The sequence below is a fragment of the Lathyrus oleraceus genome, chromosome 7 (genome assembly GCF_024323335.1).
Source record: "Lathyrus oleraceus cultivar Zhongwan6 chromosome 7, CAAS_Psat_ZW6_1.0, whole genome shotgun sequence".
Taxonomy (NCBI): Eukaryota; Viridiplantae; Streptophyta; class Magnoliopsida; order Fabales; family Fabaceae; genus Lathyrus; species Lathyrus oleraceus.
Genome location: NC_066585.1, coordinates 8,830,964 through 8,850,849, shown reverse-complemented (window position 1 = coordinate 8,850,849; position 19,886 = coordinate 8,830,964). Strand labels below are relative to the sequence as shown.

Genomic DNA, 19,886 nt, shown 5'->3' with positions numbered 1-19,886 from the left:
TCAAAATAGGAGCCGTAGTCAATCTTCTCTTAAGCTCTTGAAAATTCCCTTCACACTACGAAGTCCAAATGAAAGCTTGACCTTTCCTAGTCAACTGCGTCAATGGTGACGACAACTTAGAAAATCCTTCAATGAACTTCCTATAATAACCAGCCAAACCAAGGAAACTTCGAATCTCAGCAACAAACTTAGGAGCTTCCCACTAAGATACAGCCTCAATCTTCGTAGGATCCACAGAAATACCACCACTCAAAATCACATGTCCAAGAAAACTTACTTCACTCAACCAAAACTCACATTTAGAGAGCTTAGCAAACAACTTCCTCTCTTTCAACACCGATAACACAACCTTCAAATGCTCGGCATGATTCTCTTTACTCTTGGAATAAATCAATATATCATCGATGAACACAACAACAAACTTATCCAGATAATCATGAAAATTTCTATTCATATACTCCATAAATACACCAGGTGCATTAGTCACACCGAAAGGCATCACGGAGTACTCGTAGTGACTGTACCTTGTCCTAAAAGCAGTCTTTTGTATATCCTCAGCCTTTACACGAATCTGATGATACCCAGACCTCAAACCAATTTTGCTAAACACACAAGCTCCAACCAGCTGATCCATCAGATCGTCAATCCTCGGAAGTGGATACTTGTTCTTAATCGTCACTTTATTCAGTTGTCTATAATCAACACATAATCTCATAGAACCTTCTTTCTTCTTGACCAACAGAACAGGTGCACCCCACGGCGACACACTAGGACGAATAAACCTCTTCTCGAGTAAGTCTTCAAGTTGACTCTTCAACTCTTTCAACTCAGAAGCAGACATTCTATAGGGAGCCATCGATACAGGACTAGTTCTAGGGACTAAATCAATCGAAAACTCAACCTCACGTTCCGGCGGTAAATCACTTATATCTTCCGGAAATACCTCCGCAAACTCACAAACTATTGGCAATTCTTCAATCGTCTTCTTCTCACGAATATCCAAAGTTGCCAACAACATAAACAACTCTGCACCATCTTGCACCGATTCATCAACTTGCTTAGCAGACACACACCAATCTTCCTGAGCACCAACCTCAGGAAAAATAACCGTCTTCTCGAAACAGTTGATATACACCCGATTAACTTCTAACCAATTCATACCCAAAATCACATCAAGTTGCTCTAAAGGAAGACAAACTAAATCAATTCCAAAATCCCTACCAAAGATACTCAACGGACAATTCAAACACGCATAGGAAGTAGAAACAGAACCCATAGCAGGTGTATCAATAACCATACTTCTACGCATATCAGATAATATAAGATTCAATCTCTTAGCACAATCCAAAGAAATGAAAGAATGTGTTGCACCGGTATCAATAATGGCAATCAAAGGTGTACCATTAATAAAGCACGTACCTTGGATTAGCCTATCATCGGTAGTGGCCTCCGCACCAGACAATGCAAACACCTTTCCTTTCGCTTGCTCCTTCTTCGGCTTATCACATTTGGTACTAATGTGACCTTTCTCACCACAATTGAAACAAGTCACGCTCGAACCAACTCCACACTGGTTTGCTCTGTGACCACTCTTGCCACAATTGAAACACGTCACAGGATCCCTACTACAATCCATAGCACGATGACCTTCAACGCCACATTTGAAACACTTAAGTGGAGTAGAAGATCCTCCCCCACTTGGCTTCTTGCCAAAACCAGATTGTCTCCTTCTGTCATCATACGGTTTCCCACGATCTTGGTTTTTCCCCTTCAAACTCTTGTAGACAGAAGCACTCTCCCTACTATCCTCATCATAAATCCGACTCTTGTTAACCAACTCCGCAAAACGAGTAATCTGTTGGTAACCAATGGCCTTCTTGATATCATGTCTCAAGCCATTCACAAACTTCAAGCATTTAGATCTCTCAGCATTAGCAGTATTGTAATGAGGACAATACTTGGTAACCAATGAAATCTTGATATCATATTCCGCAACAGTACCATTTCCTTGCTTCAATTCTAGGAACTCCACCTCTTTCTTCCCACGACAATCTTCCGGAAAATAGTTCTCCAAGAAGACATCATGGAAAAGAGCCCAAGTAACCTCAATGATGTCTTCTTCGAACCTCTGAAGAGTGTTATTCCACCAATCTTCAGCTTCCTTCTCAAGCATATGGGTACCAAACTGCACCTTCTGAGCATCTGTACAGTTCATGACTCTGAAGATCTTCTCAATTGCCTTCAGCCAAGCTTGAGCTTTCTCAGGTGCATGCTCACCCTCAAAAACAAGAGGATTGTTCCGCTGGAATCTCCCCAAAGCACGGAATTCATCATCATCTCCGTTTCGGTTACCAGCATTCGCTTGATGGATCTGACCCATGGATTCAGCCAACATCCTCTGCGCCTCAGCAATTGCATCGTCATTCCTGCCTGCAACCATCGTCCTGAATAGCCCGAACAAACAGTATCGATTGTGTCAGATACACAAATCAAATACCACGGAATGGAAAACCCTAACGACTATTGACCAACTGGTCGACCAGACTCTGATACCACTAATGTAACACCCCTTTTTCTACCCCAAAATACTTAACATATAATCAGAGTAAATAAGCACGCATATAAACAAAAGGGCATCACATCGACGTTTTCAAAAACTAAAAGCTTTCAAAAACCAACATCATTCATCATCGATATACAATACACCTGGTCATATAAAATAACACATTTCAATTATCATGAATATCCAAGAATATGCGTTCGCAGCGGAAAATAATGAATACTCATGTATTTCATAACATGATCCATGTCCCATACCATGATCATCTCTCAATAATCACCTCAAGATAAAATAAATCAAGTAATAACATAATGCATATCCAAATAAGATATGAGTTCAATACTACTAATCTACCCAGTGTTACATGACCAGAGCATTGACTCATTACCTAGTCTTCAAACTAAAATACGAAAACTCTCCGGCTAATGTCGAGCGAGCTACCGTCCACTTACTTCAGCAATACTACTCTGGAGTATCTGCACGATACCCATGTAAAGGTAACATTCAAACAGAAAGGGTGAGAATTCAAATCATTATGAAAAAGTATAATCAGGCACAATGATTAAATCAACAATTAACGGAATTCATCACACCTCGTATCATCATGTCAATAACATTAATCCACATTTATTTCATATGTTTCAAACATACATCAAAACTCAAGGAGTTAATTTTAAAATTCAATGCTATATTCTCAAATATACACATAACCACAATTATCACATAATCACATATTTCACCAAGTTATGCATCCAAACATCACCAAATTCAATTACCATATCTCGAACACACATCACAATCACATCAATACATACATTCAATTATCACATAACTCTAATGTGACTCAATGCAAGACATGTGACTCTATGCATGCGGTACCTCAATGTGAACCCAACGTTTCACCGCTTTCCGATTCAATATCTAGAATCCAAGCCACGCTTCCGATCCGGACAAGATCAAAGCCACTACCACGCCTACTTCCAATTAAGGATCAACGTGTGCTACGTCTATTTCCAATTAAAGATCACCGTCTACTACCACGCCTATTTCCAATTAAGGATCAACGTGTGCTACATCTACCACGCCTATTTCCAATTAAGGATCTACGTGTGCTACATCTACCACGCCTATTTCCAATTAAGGATCAACGTGTGCTACCATGTGAACCCACCGTTTCACCGCTTTCATTATGAAGCCGACCATGCCATGAATGAATGCACACATATCAACACATATGCAATTAAGATCATCTCTACCATCTTAACATTCCACATATCAACATAATTCAACTCTATGAATTATCCACCAATGGTACACATACACATTCATAACAATATATCATCCACAAATATAGGCTAATTATCAAATACACACAATTAGATTTCATACCAATGAATACAACTTTTAAAATCTCAATTTTTCATTTTTCAAACAGTGGTAACCGGTTAACGCTTGGTGAGTAACCGGTTAAAACAAAACAGAGCAAGTAACCGGTTAACGCTCGGTGAGTAACCGGTTAACATAAAAAAGAAACAAATTCCTGCGCAGATTTTCAAGCAAGTAACCGGTTAACGCTCGGTGGGTAACCGGTTAACACAAAAACAGAATCAATAGATTTTTAAGCAAGTAACAGGTTAACACTCAGTGGGTAACCGGTTAACACAAAAACAGAATCACAGATTTTTAAGCAAGTAACCGGTTAACGCTCGGTGGGTAACCGGTTAACGTAAAACAGAATCAGAATTTTCTATGTTTTTCATCGTTGGAGGACCTTCGAACCTCCGATTTCGATTCCGTAAAAAGCTACACGTTCAGAAAATTATGACTCATACAATATAACATTAATTTACAGTTTTAACACAATCCAATCACCACAAATCGAGAATATTCATCAATACCTAACAATTCCAAAACCATGCAATTTAAGGATTTCAACCTACACATGTTTCTACCCATTGACCCAATCATACTAACCCATAATAATAAGGATTCCCCCCTTACCTCTTCAATTTGATGGAAACCCTAGCTTCTCTTTTGTTCTTCCCCTTTTCTCCTTACTTTTCCTCTTCTCTTTCTCTATTTTTGTCAAATGATCAAATGAATCATATTCTCCCTCTCCTCTTACTATTTATATTAGTATTCTATTTGGGCTTAAAGCATAATACATCTAATTTAATTAATAGGCCCAATAAAACCTAATATTTAAATATCTCTATTTAATTCAAATAATTTAAACCAACCCAACATACACACTAAGTTAATTAATATAATTATTTAAATATATCTCATATCAACTAAATAATTAATTAACACACCAAATTAATTAATATAATCAATTATTATACTACCTAACAATCAATTAATTACTTAACGCTCCAAATAAATAAATAAAATATAATAATAATAATATAAGAAACAATACTAAAAATTGGGTTGTTACATATGGCGCCTGCATGGCCCTCCAAGAGGAGGCGCCAATGTGTGTGGCGCCTGCATGGCCCTCCAAGAGGAGGCGCCAGAGGCAATGGCGCCTGTGTGTGTTTGTGTGCAAGGCGCTAATTTTTGTGGCGTGTGTGTGTGTGTGTGTGTGTGTGTGTGTGTCATGTGGGTGCCAATTCAATTGGCGCCTACGTATTTTGTCCAATTCATCTTCCGTCTCTATAAATACCATCCCCTTGCATACAATTATTTTCACTCAAATTCATCTCCTAGTCTAGTTCAACCATTGATTTTAATTTTCTTTGTTTCAACAATGTCTGCATACATTCAGAAACGAAATGCTGATGTAATATTTTCTGCCGTTGCGACTCCGATACAGGTTCGACTTTGGAACACAGATACGTTTGAACGTCTTAATCGGACGTTGTACAGTTGGTTAGAGGGAGAAATTGGAGAGGGTGAACGGATTAGAAGAATACAATGGCTTGTGTCCACGTTCAACCAAAACGGAGAAGTGCGCGAATGAGTGGATATTAAAACCGACCAAGACGCTCGTAGGATGATGCAGTACATGTTCAAAATTATTTTGATGGTTGTAATCGCATAGTTTTTGTATTCTAGTTGTTTTAATTGTTTGTGTTATTTTTTATGAACAACTGTCTTTTCGTCACAGACGTCTACTATGAAGTAAAATTAATTTTCCATATATTGCAACAGAGGTACTTTGAAATAAATTTAAGTTTCCATATATAGCAACAAAGGTACATTTGAATTTATCTGGTTATGCTCGTTCCAACACTATGACAGTTATTACGATTGTGACCTAGTTGACGACATGAACTACATAGTCTAACCATTTTGTTCGCCGTATCGATTTCGGTTTGAATCCGGGTGCTGTTAGGGCGACCCTTTTTCTTCCTTCGCATAACTTCGTTGTGCCACACGATGTCCCCTTGATATTCTGGCCAATAATCCTCTTTTGCCACTACCGAAAAACTAATTTTATAAACATTTGAAAGGCTGGCGACTTTGTAAACTTCAGATAGCAAGTAGGATGGATCCCTTCGAACCTTTGAGCATGCCGCAATGATATGGGAGCAGGGGGTACAAAAGGCTTGGAACCTTCCACAGTCGCACTAACCTCTATCTAATTTGACTCTGTACTGTCTCATTGGCATGCCCTCATTGTGATCCATGGACTCGGCAACACTAAACCAACCTTTAGTTCAGTCAAATACCGTAACCACGTGTGTGTTTGCTTTGGCAGCTTCATGTCTGATGAATTTCATTGAAGCATCACTGAACAACTGTCCAGATTACAACACGGAACTCCACTTTGAGCGTCTGGTTTCAAAAAAGGCCCCTAGCCTGAAATATGTAGCTTGCACCAAAGCGATTATTGGTAGGTTACGAATTCCTTTGAAGACGGAGTTCATTGATTCCACAAGATTTGTTGTCATGTGGCCCCAACGTTGTCTGCTGTCGTATGCCCTAGTCCACTTCTCCAACGGAATACTATCGATCCACCGAACCGCATCTTCGTTCGACAATCTTATTTCCTCGCGGTAGTGTTTGAAAAAAGGTTCTGTTAATGCGTAACCTGCATTGACAACCTTCTTACGCAACATCTGATCTTTGATTTCCCGCATGAAATTCTGAGCAATATGTCTAATACAAAACACATGCGCCGAATGAGGATTTTGCCAGCCATTGTCAATGTTATTATATGCACTAATGATTGAGGGGTGTCTATCAGAGATCAAACACAAGTAAGGCTGAGGTGCAACGTGCAATCGGAGATTTCTTAGGAAAAAACTCCATCCCTCAGTAGTCTCCCCTTCAACTAGGGCAAAGGCGATCGAAAAAATATTGTTGTTCCCATCTTGTGCCACTGCCATCAGTAACGTTCCTTTGTATTTTCCATACAACCATGTATCATCAATTTGTATAATTGGTTTACAGAAAGAAAAACCTATGATACACGGTTGATACGCCCAAAATAGACGGTGAAATATTCTATTTCCAACAGCACACGTACCATCTGGTGTATATGCGGGCAATGTTTCCATCTTGAAAATTTTCCCAAGAGCATAGTGTTTTAGAGCCAACGGGTATTTTGGAAGTTGCTTGTAAGATTCCTCCCAATTGCCAAACACTTTTTCAACAGCTTTTGTTCTAGCTATCCATGCCTTCCCATATGATGGTGCGTACTCGTACTCTGCCCTAATATGCGAGATTCCTTTAACGACGGATTATCGCCAATAACAGACAATATTTCATCGCATATTAGCTGAGAGCTTAATTTACGATGATCCTGCATTGGGTTTGTCAGCATGCATGTGTGATCTGGACCCATTGATCCAATCTCCCAAGACTCGCTCCTCTTCCGGTACGAAGCTGACAACTTAAAAAGGAAGTGCTCATTCGAACAATAAACTTTATACCTCGATGCGTTAGTTCTGTCTACTCTGAAATCTGTTGCTAGTTGTATGTGGAATTTCTTAATGGCTTTTACACATTCCTCTTTTGTGCGAAATTTGTCTCCTTGTTTCAGAGATCCTTGCATTTGCACGTAAGGATTGTACCATACATCTGCCGAAGGTTCATCTGAAACCAAATTTAACCTTGTCATGTGTTGGGGTGGGCAATATACATGACTTGCTGGTATTGGCTCCTCTTCCTCTTCAGCGTTCACCATCGAATCAACCATGATCTCAGGTTCCTCTTCTTCATCGTCTGGAACATTCACCTCAGCTTGTTCGTCATCAGTCTCACAAAACACTCGTGTTGTTGATGTGGTAATATATACAACTCTATATTGTTGTAACCGGAATGTTCGTGACTGCCAAACATATGCTGAACATCATCATCATCTCGAATCTTCTTTTGATAAAATTTTACCTGGTTTTCTGTAAAACAAACTGGATTTTTATAGATGATCTGACCCACATTATTGCACTGCAATTTCTTTTCTATTCTTTGTTTCAGATGTGAAAAATTTGATCGCCGATTTAGTATAAACGGAGTCACCTCTGTGTTTCGGAAACAAAAACCGAACAACTGATGATCAAATATTTCACCTTCGAAATGTGCACTGGTCATATAATGTTGTGTGGAAGACATTGTGTTGAATGGAATTGAAATTGAATGCATTGCTAAGTTGTTCAACTGCACAACATAAATAGTTGGTCATTGGTAAGTTGGTCAATGCATTGATAATTTGGTAATTGTTTGTACAGACTTGACCATGCATGCAGTTGAAGGAATCCAGCACGCAGAGAAAAGATTGAAAAGAATACACAAGCGCCAGGGAATCAAAGAATCTTTGATGTCTGTGCCCTAAGATTCCAACCTAGGCGCCCATTCCCTAGGCGCCATAAAGTAACTGAGGCGCCAAAGGCTTGGGCGCCCCTTCACAAAACAAGACAAAGACGCCACTAGGAAGGGCGCCCCTTCCAATTGCCTTATACTAAGGCGCCAAGAGGAAGGGCGCGTCTTCCTTGCATGTGAGAAATCACATGTAGGCGCCAAACTCAAGGGCTCCTCTTCCCTTGCATGTGATTTCTTCACATGCGCCAAGAAGATTCCTCACATGCTCTTCCATGCTGAATTTTGTCATTCTTGTCTCCTCTTGCCTTTCCATGCAACCAATCACACTCTTTTTAGGTTTCCAAACCTACTCACTCATTCATCTATAAATAGTCTCTCATATCAACAATATCAAATCATCTTCATCAATACTCAAGTATTTTCTTCTACCACATTTCTTTCATCTACCAAACTCAAGCTTTGCAAATTCAAATCATGTCTTTGTTGACTATGGGCGATGAACACAAAGGCACAATCGAGAATATATCGGCATTTGTATGTTATCTCTCTCTCTTTTAGTTACTATTTCTGGATTACTTCTAATACACATCTTCTTTGTGTTATACCTTTGTAATCTCTCTCTTTTTAGTTTCTATTTTAGGATTACTTCTTATACATATCTTCTTTGTGTTATACCTTTGTAATCTCTCTCTTTTTAGTTTCTATTTTAGGATTACTTCTTATACATATCTTTTTTGTGTTATACCTTTGTAATCTCTCTCTTTTTAGTTTCTATTTTAGGATTACTTATTATAGATGTGTGTTTGTTGAGTATGTATTTCTTCTTCTAATTGTATTTTCTTATTTTTTTGTTATTAGGATCCAAAGCGGCTTAGATGCCGTGTACATGAATATGTACCCCACGATCCTTTAATAGAACCATATATTAGAGGATGTGGATTTAGAAATCTACTAAACATTGTTTCGTACTCGGTGGACTACAAGTTCATTTTGGATTTGTTGGAGAGGTGGAGACCCGAGACCCACACATTTCACATTCCGATTGGTGGGTGTACCGTCACACTTGAGGACGTGTACATGTTGTTGGGTCTTCGTATAGACAGAAAGGCAGTGAATGGGCAAGTTAACCAAGACAACAATATATGCAATGAATTACTGGGTGCCCCTTTGTTAGACGACGAAACTGAGGGAGACACATCCGGTCAAGCAAGGGGGCAAGGTATAAATTTAAAATATCTTAAACAATATTATGCCAGTATAGTATTGTCCGACGATTCAACCGAGTATGAGAAAATAATAATAGCTCGGTGTTATATTATGATTTTATTTGGTAACTTTTTGTTTCCAGAAAGTACAGGTAATTTTGTGAATATAATGTATTTACCTTTATTACGCAACATTAATAAGGTAAACACTTATAGTTGGGGTTCAACTGTGTTGGCCCATCTATATAGTGCAATGTGTAGAACTGCAAAAAAGAATACCTGTACTTTTTTTTTCATGTGCTTATTTGCTTCAAGCTTGGGGGTGGTCTAGGATGCCGTCGCTCGCCCCGATAAATGAGCGCCCATTCGTGTTCCCCTTTGCAACGAAGTAACTCTAGCACTTTACCATTCACCATTTAGTTAATTATATTTATTATTTAAATTAACAGTAAATAATATTTTTCACTTCTTTTTATTATCTTAGGTGGTCAGTAAGGGGAATGATCTACAATAGGTGTCCGAAACACGCTATTGCAGTCTATCGAAATCTATTGGACCACATTGGACATGATGATGTAATACTCCTACCAAACTATATTTTAATTTAAAAATTCTTCTCAAATTATTTTCCATCTAAAGATTTGGTATTTTTTTTCCAGTTTGTTTGGAGGCCATATCTGGGTCTGAATCATGATGTGAACCATGACGATGCTGCAGTTTGGACATCGAAGACACCGATTATCTGATTCACTACATTTAAAATGCACCAAAGTGACCGGGTCAAACTGTAGTTAGGAATGCTACAACATATTCCAGAATCTCCCACGTGTTTGGGGAATTGGCATCAAAAAAGGGTCGATGCACAGTGGGATTATTCTGACTGGAGAGACTTTGCAAAAGACATGTGTCGTCAATGGAGGAATCGACGACAACACATCTTGAACGAACCAGTCATCCAAGGTGCAAGACCGACTCAACAATATATGGAATGGTTTAGGTTTGTGACAACTCAGCAATTTGTATCTGAGCCGCAGTATTTTATGGATCCGCGCCAATTTGCTTCGTCATCGTATGCCCCACACCAATTCACCAACCAACACCAATGTGAACCCACCGAAACTCAACAACCAACCACACAACATCAACCGACCACATACACAAAACAACCACACACCTAACATCACAACCCGTTCATGCCAACCACCCAACAACGAACCATCCAACGTTGCAATCCATTCATACCACCCACCCAAACACAAAACCAAGAACCAAACCCCGCAACCACAACCGTCTATAGCTGTCATACCCCGATTTTGGTCCTGAAAATTTTTCATTTTTTTTCATTTGGCACTTGGCCTAAAGTTCATTTGCATCTAAGATCCATGGAACCTTAGTCCATTATTGCATTCAAATGTATCAATACATGAAAAAAAACTACAATTTTGCCATGTTGACCAAAGTCAACTATATGACCATTGACACTTTCCAAGTCCTAATTCATGTTCATGTTCACTTTTAACCATGTTCATTATAAAGTCCATTTCTTTATTTTGTTCATTTTCATTTTAGACCCTATCCTTCTTCCACCTTCTAAACCATTTTTATCCTATACCATACATAAACCAATTCAATTTTAATATGTGTAATCGACCACTCAATTTCTCTTCAAACCATACAATGTTGTATTAAACCATTAACTCAAATTACAACATAGGTCATACATTCACTTTTCCATTTTTATTAACCTGTAACCATCAAGTTTCCAATTCAACCATACATACATTCATTTTCAATTTCATAAACAAATATATCCAACAATTATGAGCATAATTATGAGCATTTCAATTCCATAAACCATAATACATTCACATTTCTATTCTAATTACATCCAATTATGAACCACAACCACATATGTGTCAACATAAACATTACAAAAAAAGTATCTGAAGTTACAAGATTGCATTCCAAGCATTCCAAGCATTTAATCCACAACATATAAAATTGAACCGAGGAACCGTTGGAATCAATCACCAAACCAATTATCCTGGACGAACCCCTCTTCTGCGGCCTTCTCGCGCCTTCTCTCGACCGCCTTAACTCCATAACAAAACTACTCTCTACCAATGACACAAAGCCAACACTCACAACGTCATGATATGGATGCTTTCTCTGCAGCCATCATTGTCTACATAACCTTCTCTTTTATTCCTGCCTCATTAGATGTGTCAATTGTTAAGGAACATGAAGTGAAAGCTAAGCAATCCCCATACATTCAACCTGCAACACCTACTAACCTGCAGAGCTTAATAAACATAACAGTAAGAATAATTCCTCACAGTTGAACAAAAATTTCCAATTAATAAGAAATTCTGCACTAACAGTTCAAGTAAGACAATGTAATGAGACTTAACATTAACACTAGCTTATAACTGAACTAATTTCATTCTTAATAGCATAACACTAATTCACACAAATTTCATAATAATAGAATTCTATTAAACTAATTACTAACATAACAACATTTTTCCCAATTAACTCAGTAGGGATACAACCTAACTAGCTCCCAGTTTAAACAGCCAGCTAACATTTAACTGATTTCCACTTCAATTTCACTAACAACTGCCCGATTCGGTTAACCATCCCCAACTTTATAAATTCATCTCTCACCCTCATTCATGATTTTGATACGTGATTCCCTCCGAATTATCAAGCTCCGGTTTGGATCACATTGATGATTTAGATTATGACTTTAGGGATTTTAAGGATGCTTCACCTGAGACCACACACCCACCGAAACCATTTCAAAACGGTTAAATTTCTGAACTAACCATGGTGCTTAGAGACCCCGGTTAAAACTCAATGTGGCGCGATATCATCCTGCAATAACCGTTCATTTTCAAACCACCAAACACGTCCTTCACGTGCGACCATCTTAAACCAACCTTAACCTGCAAAATTTTCATAACAGAAAAACATGCATGTTGTACATAGCATAGCAGCAGCAAACAAACCAAGCAAAATTATGCTAATGTCTACACTAAACTGATAATCTAAGCTATGCTACTGAATTGGTGATCCAAGTAACCTACAGGCAGGCATTAACAGCATGGTCAAATCAGTTAACATTCACCTAGCAGCCTCACTTCATATCAAGTGTGCATTTTGATTAAGATCAAATTCATGTCATAACCATCATATTGCAGCCTATACATCCATAACAGGTGTGTATCTGCATAAAAGCTACTAGCAGAATTCTTCCAAATTCAATCCAACAATATCACAGGCAGTCAACAACAACGCTCAAGCACCAAAAGTTACTCTATGGGACGAAGTTCAAGATGGGATGCTTATTCAGAGAAGGCTAAATTAATGTGGCTTACCTTCTTAACAAGATAGTCAGCAAGTGTTGTTGCACCAGGAAAACCAGCAGGTAAAGACTTTTGTATTCTTTCCCGATTGAAAGTAATGTTCATTGCAAATTCTGCTGAGACTTCAAGCATTCCCAAAATAGCTCTAACACTGTCAAACACTGGTTCTTCGTCTTCCTACTTACAACAGAAAGCAACTTTCTTTAATGAATCTCAAATAAATAGTGCTTAGACAAAACAAACGAATGCAATAACATAACATAAAACATGCACAGCCATAAAATATACTTTGATTATCTAACTACCTGCAAATCGCGATTGTAAGCATGTGGAAGTCCTTTGCACGCTGTTAGAAGAGTGACCAAACCCCCTATGACTCTGCCAGACTTACCACGAACAAGTTCCATTGGGTCTGGATTCTTTTTCTGAGGCATTATGCTGCTTCCTGTTGAAACAGAGTCGCTTGGAGTGATAAATCCAAATTCTTCTGAAGCCCACAATACCCATTCTTCACCCAATCGAGAAAGATGCACTGCTGTGATGGCATTAGCAGAAAGAAACTCCAGTAGAAAATCTCGGTCAGAAACTGCATCAATACTATTCAATATAACAATATAGTCAGTTATTTAGGTAAAAAGGTTGCATTTGAACATTCACATAGTTAACATTAATCATATGTCAAGTACAACTAAATGGATTGATTTCAAGCAAGTAAAAAGTAAGATACCTATTCCTCATCGGAGCTGTAAATCCCAATGCATCTGATGTCATGAACCGGTCAATGGGGAGCCCTGTACCGGCCAGTGCACAAGCCCCTAAAGGACTGAATTTCATCCTAGCTCTACAATCAATCAAACGACCAGCATCACGTTCAATCTGCAATAGCAAAAAGGATCGATAAAAACAAATGAGCTAAAGAACTATTCCCCAAATCCAAACTGCTTACTCCACAAATGAATAAATGAACCAGAAAGTATGAACCTTTTTACAACAAGTCAACAATGATGTTAGGATTTGACTCTAACCTACGCAATTAACTTTACAAGCTTTTGTCCCAATGGAGTGGTCGCTGCTACCAATGAAGAAATTCACTTGAAACAATTTTTGTTACAACGTAAAGATAAGAGATTCCTACTCCATCAATGGTAATATTATGTTGCCTTTCAGCATTTTGGAAAGTATGGATTAATATCTTCATCTGAAACGTTAAGCTGCAAGTATCAACAACAACAAATCAAACACGATCCCATTCCATTAGTTCAGCAACACACCTTCCATTTTTTTTCAAATGTGTAGCGGAAATTCACTGCAGTAAAAAATACATCAACTCGGTAAGACGGTAAAAGTTAACAAACAGCCCAAAACGGAATTGAGACAAAGTTAGAAGAAGAAAGTGTAGGTTTGTATTACCGTTTCCGAATTAACGTCAAATAAGGCAGACCAAAATCTGAGCGCCTTAAAGTACTTCCAGGAGATGCCCTTTTGGATCTCCATAAGCTAGCTCAGAACCCTAAGTTGTTGAGTATAAAAAGGAGCAAAGCGAATACTGTAGGGAGAGGCAAAAACCACGACGAAAACCCTAAATCTTGGAGGCGAAAGAAACCCTAAACTTTTCCAAACGAAAAAACCTAATCTTGGAGACGGCGAAAAATCCAGAAGAGGAGAGGGAGCTGTAGCAAAAAACCAACATTCTCCACCGAAAAGCTGTCGTGGGAGTTCTTGGAAACCACCGCCGAAGGTGAGCATTATTATTTGATTTTCTTTGAGAGCCATGGATTTGTGCATTTTAGGGTGAGAGTAGGGTAATGTGAGGTAGGTGCAAAAGTTTGAGGAGATGAGCGATTGAGAGACGACGAGAGATTAAGAGTTGGAAAGGTGTTTGCTTTAGGAGAGATTGAGAGAGGAAGAGGTTTGTCTTCGTGAGGAAGACGAACGGATCCTTTGGATTTGTTTCATGTTCCCAGTTCATTTTCTTTTTATTTATTTTAAGAGCATTTAAAATCTCTTTAAAAAATTAAATGACCGTTTAATTTTTTTTTGCAATTTTCCATTAACTATTGTCTGCTGGAGTTAATGGTACTAATGTATGGTTATCTCAACCCAACAGCCAGGCGGCTAGGGTTACGTTTTATATTCCTCCATAATTTTAATTAGTGGTCCATTAACAGTAGCCCATCTCATTTTAATTCATTTGTATTCTAAACTACCTTTAGCTATCCCTGTTCATATATTCAAGTTATCATTAAGATAACAGATGACCATAAGTGTCCTAGTGGAGAGAGAGCAGTTTCACTTTCTTTAGTGGGATGGGTTTGATACTTGGGAGTAGCATATCTCCATATTTTTATTTTTATGCTTACTATTTCATTTAAATTTTTATAATTTCTTGCTATTTATTTTACTTTTATATTTTTATCAATTTAATTTAATCGTTATTTAGTTGTTTAGATTTTTAAATGTTTACCTTTTAGATTTAATTAATGGTTGACTTTCCGATATTGGGTTTTATTCGGTTAGTCGATTTTTGCGTGTTAGTTAATTTAATTAGGTTATTGGTATCCATGTTCATACCTTTACACATATAAATAATCACTTTCAAATTCACTAAATTTTTCAATTTAAATTTCACTAACTTTCCATAGTTTCGACATTTAATTTCATTTCCTCCCATTAGAATCTAGCATTCTGGTGGGAATTCGATCATATATATATATATATATATATATATATATATATATATATATATATATATATATATATATATATATATATATATATATATATATATATATATATATATATATTAATTCGATATATATATATATAAAATTGTAAAATTAATTTTATCCCTATAATTTTATTTTATTTTTAAACTATCTTTACAACCCGATTAAATTCCCTTTTTTAAAAACCTGAAAGAAAAGGACCATCTGAATCTTGCATTCCGGTGGGAACCCTCGAATAATCAGTCCTGAGCCCCTTGTTTTGGATTAACCGTTCATTCCTCCCTTTCATTCTTAAAACGCTTGATAATTAACTTTGACAAAATAAGGGTTGTTGGGATCAAGCATTCTGGCGTAACCCTTTGAACATTTGATTCTTACCAAGTGTTCGTTGTCCATTAAATAATTTTCTTAAATAATTCGAATGAAAAAGGACCATTGGAATCTAGCATTCCAGTGGAACCCCGAGTGATTGATCCCGAGGCTCATGTCTCGTTCTCATCAAATATTCGTCTTTCAAAATTCAAAAAATATACTTCATTCCTACCTTAACACTTTTTCAATAAAGATGGAAATGGAACATGGTGTATACCGTGCACTCCTGAGATTAAGATTCAAGGTGGATGCCTTGCCTATCTTAACTCTCGCTATCGTCTAAAATTGTCAATGCGGTTTCTTCAAACCCTTTCTCAATCAAACCTAAAAATACTTAATCTTTATTAAACATTTTTTTCAATAAAGATGGAAGTGGAACATGGTGTATACCGTGCACTCCTGAGACTAGGATTCGAGATGGATATCTCGCTCATCCAAGTTCTCGTCATCACTAAAAATACATCCAACCGATCAAACTCTTTCTCGCCGCCATGTGATTAATCAAAAACCTTTTTCATAAACGAAAGACATATTGTCTTAAGGTGATGCAAAACAATGTTTCGGCCACGATTGTTGAGTCGAGATAAGTGACGCTTTTCCGAATGTAGATTTATAAATCCGTACGATGTGTGGTATGCGTCCACTCCTCATCTGTTTTGGGTAAAACAATGTTTTCGTCGATTAATACAGTATAGCTTTCGCTAAAATCGACCAACAAACAAACATTTTTCTACCCAGAACTACGTAAGCCTTGATTTCTCTTTTGAGATACGTAGGAGCAGGATTTATAAATCTTGTCAGACCCACTAATAAAAAACTTAGGTTTAGTCCTTCGTCAAAAAATCTAAAAACATTTCTTCCCTCTTCTATTCTTTCTCTCCCCCATAATAACTTGAGAAGACTAACATAAGCTAACATTCAAAACGAAACTAACTAAACGGTTCCCGTTGAATACAACGGACGTGAGGGGTGCTAATACCTTCCCCTTGCGTAACCGACTCCCGAACCCTGATTTGGTTGCGACGACCAATAATCATTGTCGTTTTTTTCTTGGGTTTTATCGATATTTCCCCTTTCCTTTTTAGGAATAAATAAAGTTCGGTGGCGACTCTGTTCAGTCCATCAATGCGAGTGTGTGATTGCGCTTCGCTTAAAGGTGTGTGGACGCGCCAATCCACACGGCGCATCCTCTCCCAAAGTTGGTTATTTTGGTATTTTTTTGAAAACATGGTTATTTTCGTATTTTTTTTGAAAAAGTTGGTTATTTTAAAAAAATCCTTATAGGGCAAAGAATTAAGTATTAATGTAATATTTTTAAATATATTGTATAATAAAGAGTATATTTAATAAGATATTTAATAAGATATTTAATAAGACATTGGTTGTTATATAAATATAAAAAGTCAAAACTTGATTATAATAAAAAATAGATATAATACATTTATTATTTTATGAATTTTTAAAAAGATATAATACATTTATTATTATTATTATTATTATTATTATTTTTAGTTTCTAAATTCACAATGAAACAAATATTGAGTTAACAAAAAAATATATAAAGTTGGTGTACTTCCTTCATTTCTTTTTTAATCAAACATCAAATTTTATATTTATTAAATAATTGATATATTTAATCTATATATTGATCAAATACATTAGTTATTCAATTATGTGTTCAATTTTATATAGGAAGCTTAAGTTAGTATTAGTATAAATACGTATAAATAATTGAACAAGTATTACATAAAAATCAATTAAAAGTAAATTCTATAAAATCCTGACGTTACTTTTGGTGGTAGTTCTTAGCTTTTGCATAACATGTAGCAATGTTTGATGCAAGAACTGAAACTCTATCAAATGAGACAAGTTATTTTACTATATTTGATATCGTTGGTATTGTTTATTATTTATTTTCCTTTGTTATAATTTGTTTTACATCTGTTTTACATGGTTGTAATCTTTGTTAACATATCCAGCATCGTGTGGACATTGATTTTGGTTGTATTAATATCCAGAAGCAACCTTCTATAAAGCATCCTTTATTAAAAAATCATAAAATCCAGGTATAAAAAGTTTAAATCCTTATAGGTTTAATAAGATTACTTGATTTATTATGCATTTTATCATTCATAATTTGAAATATAAATCCTTGTTTTATTTCCATTTCATTGCCAAATAGCTTTATCCAACCTTTACAAGAAACATTGTGCAAAAAAGACCATCTTATGATCTTATGATGGTAAAATCATTGAAGAATGCCCAATAGAAAAAGTTCCCTTTCACAAGAAAACAAAAAAACATCAAATTAAAGGTTTTCAATCAAATTCACATGAGTATCATGTAAGTGGACTCTCCTAATCATATCATGCAGTGTAAGCTGTTATAAATTATATAATAAATTTAAGCTATCATAATATATTTATTGAGGATTAAGTATCAATATAAATTAAAAATAATTTCTCACAACTACAAATATATTGTGTAATTTAAATTAAAATTTTGAAAAATAAGTTGATGCAACGGGGGGTTTTTTTACCAAGATAACCCACTTTTTCGAAGAAATTCCCAAAATACCCCACTTTTCAGCAAAATTCCCAAAATACCCCATTTTTAGACCCCTCTTAAAAATTTCAAGGAGGAGCCAATTGGATTGGCTAGGGCACCTGCCCTAGCCAATCCAATTGGCGCCTATGTGTTATTTTTAAGAGGAGGCGCCAATTCAATTGGCGACTCCCTTAAAAAAGCCTCAAATGAAAAAACCTCCAACATGAAAGTTATAGATCTTTTCAAGAAAATGAATTTGGATATAAATTTTGCATCATTTGGATTTTTTATGAGAAAGTTATGGGCAGTTGAAGTTGGACTTCTGAGTTTTTGAACTGTTATCTGACCTATAATGTTTTGTATTATTGCATGTGTTTCCTTTAGGAATATGAATTTTTGTTCAACATAACATTTGAAGTAGACATCTTAAATTTTCCAATGCAATTGGTCCCAGTTCAAAATAATTAAAAATGAGTGAGTTAGGTCTTTGCGAACTTGACCCAAAGTTAGGGTTTATGTCAAAACAAGTGTATGTGAATTTTGCCAAAAGGGACCAACTTCTAGCCCTTCTGTTTGAATGATAAAAGCCTCAAATGACAAAACCTTCAACATAAAAGTTGTAGATCTTTTCAAGATAATGAATTTGGACTAAAGTTTTGCATCATTTTCAATTTTTATGAGAAAGGTGTGGGCACCTGAACTTGGACTCTTTGACATTTTAACTATTATCTGACCTATAATGTTTTGTATTATTGCATGTGTTTGTGTTAGAGTTATGAATTTTTGTCCAACATAACAAGTGAAGTAGACATCTTAAATTTTCCAATGCACTTGGTCCCTCCTCAAAATAACTAAAAATGAGTGAGTTAGGTCCTTGCGAACTTGACCCAAAATTAGGGTTTCTGTCAAAACATGTGTATGTGAATTTTGCCAAAAGGGACCAAATTCAAGCCCTTCAACATAACAATAACAAGCCCTTGAATTAGGGTTTCTGACCTATAATGTTTTGTATTATGATATGTGTTTATTTTAAGTAGACATCTCAATGGAGTTTCAGTCAAAACATGTATATGTGAATTTTGCCAAAATGGAGTTTAGACAAAGAAACTAAATGTTTGGAGTTTACACAAAGATAAATTTGACATAATATGAATTGATATTAATAAAATTTGGATTTTACACAAAGAATCCTAATGGTGATGACCGGGATCACCTAACCGACCTCCGGTCCCACATCCCCTAGCTATCCTAACCCTTGGCCCTAACCCACGTTGACGATTCTGCACCGGTGTTTGTTCATCTGATGGTCCAGGAGCGTCATTACCTCCTACAGGAGAAG

The 19,886-nt window shown here is 36.6% G+C and overlaps 1 protein-coding gene across 1 annotated transcript in view; it reads right to left on the bottom strand.

The window, feature by feature from the left end:
- Positions 1-13,797, bottom strand: part of LOC127103804 (argininosuccinate lyase, chloroplastic) — a 63,538-nt gene extending 49,741 nt beyond the window's left edge. Inside the window, exons 1-2 of the mRNA XM_051041046.1 lie at positions 13,630-13,797; positions 13,208-13,499 (exon numbers count right to left, since the gene is read on the bottom strand). Coding sequence (XP_050897003.1) covers positions 13,208-13,499; positions 13,630-13,736 — 399 coding nt within the window. The 5' untranslated portion in view covers positions 13,737-13,797. The remainder of the gene's footprint in view (positions 1-13,207; positions 13,500-13,629) is intronic.
- Between the last annotated feature and the right edge of the window lie 6,089 nt (positions 13,798-19,886).